The sequence below is a fragment of the Neophocaena asiaeorientalis genome, unplaced genomic scaffold (assembly GCF_003031525.2).
Source record: "Neophocaena asiaeorientalis asiaeorientalis breed wild unplaced genomic scaffold, Neophocaena_asiaeorientalis_V1.1 scaffold242, whole genome shotgun sequence".
Lineage (NCBI taxonomy): Eukaryota > Metazoa > Chordata > Mammalia > Artiodactyla > Phocoenidae > Neophocaena > Neophocaena asiaeorientalis.
The window spans coordinates 3,450,916-3,457,253 of NW_020172451.1; the positions used below are offsets into that span (position 1 = coordinate 3,450,916).

The following is a 6,338-nucleotide window of genomic DNA, read 5'->3' on the forward strand; positions in this document are numbered from 1 at the left end:
CCCCCTGCCAGCCAGGCCGTCAGCTTCCCTCTTGGCGAGCGCAGTTCCCCCGAGACGCTCGGAGTTTGTTGCGTTAGTGTGTCGTGTGTGGCTTAGGCGGGCGCCCTGTGAACAGGCTGGTAAACGAAAGTAGGATGTGAGGTCGCCCCGAGGGCGTGATGTCCAGCGGGGTTCTTCTGGCAGCGGGCGCAGGCCTTACCTTAACTAAGCAGGAAGGGAAGACTAGCAGGTGGAAGGGGACCTGTACGAAGGCCCTGGGCCTGGGGACGGGGTGTGGGGCCGGACCAGGCGGGAGCAGGGGCGACACGATCACAGTTACGTTCCTAGGAAGATGTTCGTGGCTGCCCTACGGATCTGAGCAGAGAGCCTGGTTGGGAGGCCGTGACAGCAGCTGTCTTGTTATGGAATAGGGGGACCTGCTGCTCTCCGCTTACAAAATCGGTACTCACAAATGGTAGACAGGAAAGCTGCTTTTAATCAGAATGCCGGCAGTCTGGGGAGATGGGGGACTCGGCGTCCCCAAGAAACCACCTCCAAAGATTCTGCTCGGCCATGAGAGTTTTCAAAGGGAAACAGAGAAGTAATCTCAATCATTGAGAAGGGGGGTGTGGGGGGAGGTGGGGAGCGGTCAGAGTCGTCACCATACTGTGATCTTCCTCTGGATGTAATCTTGTTCACAGTTTGGTCACACGGTTTATTCAGGAGATTACTGAAAGGGAAGCTGGGGAAGAGATCTGGTCATGTTAATTACTTATTCTTCATTTCTACTTCTTTGATTTACGGAAAGAACTGATAAGCTAGGCAAGGTATTGTGTGATTAAAAAAAGATTTGAGGGCCTTCCCTGATAGCTCAGTGGTTAAGAGTCCAAATTGCCTGTCAGTGCAAGGGACACGGGTTCAAGTCCTGGTCCGGGAAGATCCCACATGCCGCAGAGCAACTAACCCCGTGCGCCATAACTACTGAGCCTGCGCTCTAGAGCCCGTGAGCCACAACTACTGAGCCCGCGTGCCTAGAGCCCGTGCTCCGCAGCAAAAGAAGCCACCGCAATGAGAAGTACGTGCACTGCAACGAAAGAGTGGCCCCCGCTCGCTGCAACTAGAGAAAGCCCGCGCGCAGCAACGAAGATCAACACAGCCAAAAATTAAAAAAAAAAAAAATTTGAAAGGTGCGCTTGAGCCAGAGATGAGTAGAGCATGGGGGGGCCTGGTTTAAAAGTTAGTTACAATATAGCTTTGCTAAAGGGACAGGAAAAGGGGCTTCCTGCTGAGGGCAGTTTCCTGTAAAGAGCCACTTACAGTATGGGAAGGAAATGGTGGCGACAGAGAGGTGCGTTATTTAGAGGTAAATCTACAGTCCTTGCTGGTGGAATGGACATGGGGGATGAGAAAGAGTGTGGAGGACTTGATGATTGTGTCTCGTGGCATGTTTCCTGAGGATGAAGTGCCTGCCAGGTCAGCCTCAGTGTGTGAGGTGCATTGGGGCCATCGGACTGGAGATGCAGCTGTTCCTGAAGGAACGAGCGAGCCTGAGGGTGAGGGTGGGGATGGGGGCCTGGCACAGGGTGGCAGGGGGGCTGATTTGGGGTGATAGAATCCGGAAATATTTTCTGGGCCAAATAGAAGAGCGTGGGAAGGGAAGAGCATGTAAATGAAAGCAAAGGAAGAGGCCCAGATGGGACACCTAGACAGAGCAGAGCTGGCTGGAGGTCCAGTGACTGACGGGGCGAGCAGCCGGGAGAGCAGGAAGCTGGAGGTCAGTGCGCAGTGCCAAGGCCAGGAGTGCCACAGGGCTCAGGGGACTGAGATTTGGTTTGATGCCAGCGGCTACGGCCCACATGTGCCAAACACAGGCACTCTGTAAATCAGTGACTCTTAGCTTTTTCTACTTCCACCCACAGTTCCATTTTACAGGGTGGCCCAGTGTACACACCAACCTCTACACATGAGTGTAAGAAAGAACGGTTCTCAAAACAGCTCTTATCCTTGAAACGTGCCATGTACCGATTATTTTTCTTGTTTTAAAACTGCTGCTGGTGTTGACTAATTTGATTTCAGGTAGGATTTGAACCACGGTTTGAAAAAAGCAGGAGAGGACAGGCACTACAAATGCAGATGGTTTTTCAGTCTGGCCAGTAACACACACACCAAAGATTGGCATTAAAATCACATTAATTTAACAGTTTCTTGGAAAGTTAACAGTGGACATAAATGTCTGAACGTGGATAATTATTAGGCAAGTCATTTTCTTGAGGACAGGAATAGTTTTAAGAGTCTCGAGTGAAATGAGGAAGGCCCCAAGTCCCCATTTGTGAGACGAGAAGCAGGAACTGCCAACTGGAGCAGGCGGGACGAGCTCCCTGGTTGGAGGGAAGGACACAGGGCCCCTGTGGGGACACAGAAGAAGGGACCAGGGAAACATCCAGCAGGGGGCGCATTTCCCGGAAGAGATGAGTAAACCCAGTATCTGGATGCCTGGCCTTCAGCGGATTTAAGGGTGAGCACTTAGTCGAGGTTGTGGAGTGGCCCAGCTGATGTCACTGGACTTTGGGCTCAGTCTGGGGGGCCCCACCTTGCCCGGGGGCAGTTTGGTGCAGGGTTGGGGCCGAGTCCAGTTTCCTGACCCGCAAAGGGCTCTGGGGTTAGGAGTGCTGCCACCCACCTCCAAAGTGGCTGAAACCTGACACATCGGCAACTTCTCTTCTGCTGCTTTTCAGTTAAATGTGCGGTGTTTTAGCTACCTGGTAGCTCCAGGTCTTTAATCACTGTGCATAATCCAGGTCCATGATGGACCAGCCATGTAAATGACTATGACATCCCAAGTGCTGTCTGCCAATAGCAAGGTAAGATGTGTGGATGGCAGAGCTGTGAAACGTGAAGGCATTTGCACCGGGAAATTAATGAAATGTGGTGAAAATCTCCTGAAGTTGGACCTCTAAACCCAGGAGGGTGGCCCTCTGGTGGCCATTGACACTGCTATACAGAAGAAGTGGCCGGCCCCTCCCTGGGCTCTGGAAGCACCTTGGTCTCCCTTCCAGTGGTGGACTTAGGGGCCGGGAGCCAGAGAGGAAAAGAGCTTTGTCGACCCGAGCAGCCAGACAGAAACCCAGACAGGAAGGGAAGGGGGTGACACACGGGGTGGCAGGTACCGCTTTATCCAGCGCGTGCTCTGGGGGGCCTCCTCCCATCTGTTTGAAGAGACTTCAGGTCAGGTTACGTCTGTCCTGCCTGGGGACACTTGTAGATTGGACAAGGCACCACGGCCCCCAGGAGAGCTTGGCTGTTCCCAAGGAGCCTTGGGGAGGGCGGGCACGGAATGAGAAGAGCCAGGGAGCAGGCGGGGCCAAAGGCCCAGCTCGACCCCAGGCTGTGGGTGGGAAGGCCGGAGCCCATTTGGTCCCTCTCTCCCACCCACCGTCACGCCCCCAGAAGACAGCGATGCGTGAGCTTTGCACCCACCGTGACCCCCGGCAGAAATGCAGCCTGTGCACAGGAGATCCTCCATAAATGTGTGTTGAATGAATTCCAGATTTTGGGTTTTCCCCTGTGAAATGGGGGGCCGGGTCAGACAGCTGAGGACCCCTGCGGTGGATTCTAGAATTCCACACTGCCCACCAGCGTGGAGACAAGAGGGAAGGAGTGGACGGCCGTGACTCCTCTGGGCTCTCCAGCTGGGCGAGGGCCCTGTTCCAAGAGTCTAACCGCTAGACAGGGACAACTCCAATTATGAACTCTGACTTCCAAGCATTCCCGCCTTTACCTGTGACGCCCTCTACAGGTGCGGCGGTGCCACCCACGGTACGCTCTTTTCTACTCTTGATACCACCGGAGTCGCCGTTCCAAATGATGATTTGCCTTCACGACATTCACCAGAGAAAGCGCAAGCACGGCCCTCTGGGGACAGAGTTCCCTGGTTTCGTGCTGGGAACACTGGATGGGAGCCCCCAAAGCAGGTCCAATCAGCAGCTTTTCTACTGTGTGCTGTGAAGCCACTGAATTAAGACTGTGAGAAATGGTCTATAAGGATTAGTGGCTTTCAGGCCAGCTAGTTTTTAACAAATTAAGTTAGAACAGCTCCAGGCAGGGAGTAAGCCTTCCAGTGACCCTGCCGCCCTCCTGCTGCTCGCACCCGAGGGGACCGTCCCTTGTACACCTCCTGTCACCTTGGTATCAGATAAGCCCCTCCTCTCCCACGCTTCCCTCTCCATCCCGCACCCCACCTCCCTAGAGCAGCCTCCCCTTAAGGTGTGGTCTCTGGCCCATCTCATCGGAATCACCTGGGTGCCCAGTGAAAGTGCAGATTACCGGGCCTGCCCCGCCCGGACCTGAGGGTTGGGGCCTGGGGTCTGCATTTAACCAATTTTTCTCCACAGTAAATTTTGAAAATCACTCTTGTAGAAAGCAAGTTTGGATAATATAAATGGTGCACACTGACGAGTAATAACAACCGCTATGCATGTTTGCAGATCAGGATAACCCTAAACATCAAGACAGGCTTTAATACATTTCATTTATTTTACAATTTAACTTAATCTAGACTGTTTAACTTTTCATACAAACTTAATTTTAAAAATAGTCACTTGCTATTTTACATACAAAAGGTTCAAAACAAATTCTTCACCTGGAGCGACTGTGGCTCTGCTCCCAGCGTGTGAGCGGGGCCGTGAGGACGGGCGCCGTTGAGGACGGAGGCCGTCGGCCGGTAGTGACCTCAGGTGGCCAAACACCCCCCAACCCCACGGCCCCGCTCCAAGCACGGCAGCTTTACTTAGGGTTCTGTTTTGTGTTTCAAGTTTTCCAATACAATTCCTCGTAAAATTTATTTCTGAGGGTGGAAAACCACTTTAGGACTGACTTTTCTTGTAACTTTGAGTGAAACGCAAAGGATTTCATTCCGCTCAGAACTTGAGAAGTGGTGACTCCACGTTTTCCTTGTCAGCCTCGGGGCTCAGCAGGATCAGAGGGGAAGCCAAGTCTATGAGCTGCAGGAGAGAAGCCACAGAGGTGAACGGAGTGTCCATGCCGCCCCTTCCCGGCCCGCAGACCCCGAAGGACTGGTCCCCTGAAGACCAGGCTGCCTGCGGCCAGCTCCCTGCGGCTCGGCACCCAGCTGCTCAGTGAACCTGGCTCAGGCCCAGTGGAAAGGCACCTTGGCCATCGTGTGTAAGCAGCTGGAGGGAGAAGACGCCAAGTTCCTCAGCCGTTTCTGCTCGCGCGGCACACGTGAAGCACCCGGGGGCCCTGGCCCCGGGAGGGCTCCCGGGTGGCTTCCTGCTCGCGACTTGGCGAACTGTGCGCTCACACCGCTAACGGTGAGGCGAGCCGAGCCACGTCACCCTCAGGAGCCCCAGTGGCCACTCTCCAGGGTCACCGGGACGTGCCTGGGGGAAGAGGAGACCCAACTGAGACCACCCAAGGCCGAAGCCAGTGAGGCCCCTGCCACACCTCACCTGTCCCACCTCGTGGCAGGGCTTGGCCACAGCCCTCCTGTCGGCATCTGGGGTGTTTGTCAGGAGGTCGACCAGGGGCCCGCTTCCAGACCCCAAAGCCACACTCGCCTCCGGCGTCTTGCAGAAGTCGATGAGCGGGAGGTCGCCCAGGGGTGTGGCTGCAGCCCGCAGGGTGACGCTAAGCTGATCCAGTTTGACATCCACGAGAAGATCCTAGGCAAGAAACAAGACTGAAAGGCGATCCTAGCATCTTCTGTCAACCATCCTGGGAAAACAAGTGGGCTCTGCTTAGGTCCCACATGACTGGCAGTTTGGAAACCCAAGGAAGGAGGGCTGGGCTGGGCCCTGGTGTGGGGAGGGGCTGCGGTGGGCGCCGACAGCCCTCCTCGCCGCGGCTCTCCGGCCCGTCCGCTCCCTCCTGCCAGGGGCCAACGCTGGAGCTCCCACTCACCCACTCCCTGCTGCCCCGCTTCCCATCTCCCACCCTTTGAAACCTGGCCATCTCCATGGTCGGAAACGGGAGACGCAGCTTCTGTCTCCTCCAGAGGCGGGAGGTCCTGACCCCTTCCCTTCGGTGCAGCTGGCACCAGAGGAGCCGGGGTCACAGATGACATTCCGCGGTCACCCGGGGGTAGCCCAGGACAACACAAGTCAACGCTGTCTGCTTCTCGCACCTCACTGGGTGTTGTAGCTTCAGGTGGCTGTGCTTCGTCCAGCGCTACTTCTGTGGTGATACTTTTTGAAAAACTGAAGTCACTCTTTTCTGGAGAAAAGTTAAGTGCCTGTGGCACAGCAGACGCAGGAGGAAAGCTCCCATCCGGGGACCAGCCTGAGGGCCCGGCGGCGGCCCTGCTGTCACCCTCTCTCACTGGCGCAGTTCTGCGGGAGGGA

At 55.4% G+C, this 6,338-nt stretch overlaps 1 protein-coding gene across 1 annotated transcript in view; it reads right to left on the reverse strand.

Moving 5' to 3' along the window:
- Positions 1-4,597: 4,597 nt before the first annotated feature.
- Positions 4,598-6,338, reverse strand: part of GTSE1 (G2 and S-phase expressed 1) — a 24,865-nt gene continuing 23,124 nt past the window's right edge. The window contains exons 9-11 of the mRNA XM_024737369.1: positions 6,122-6,326; positions 5,448-5,660; positions 4,598-4,979 (exon numbers count right to left, since the gene is read on the reverse strand). Coding sequence (XP_024593137.1) covers positions 4,896-4,979; positions 5,448-5,660; positions 6,122-6,326 — 502 coding nt within the window. The 3' untranslated portion in view covers positions 4,598-4,895. The remainder of the gene's footprint in view (positions 4,980-5,447; positions 5,661-6,121; positions 6,327-6,338) is intronic.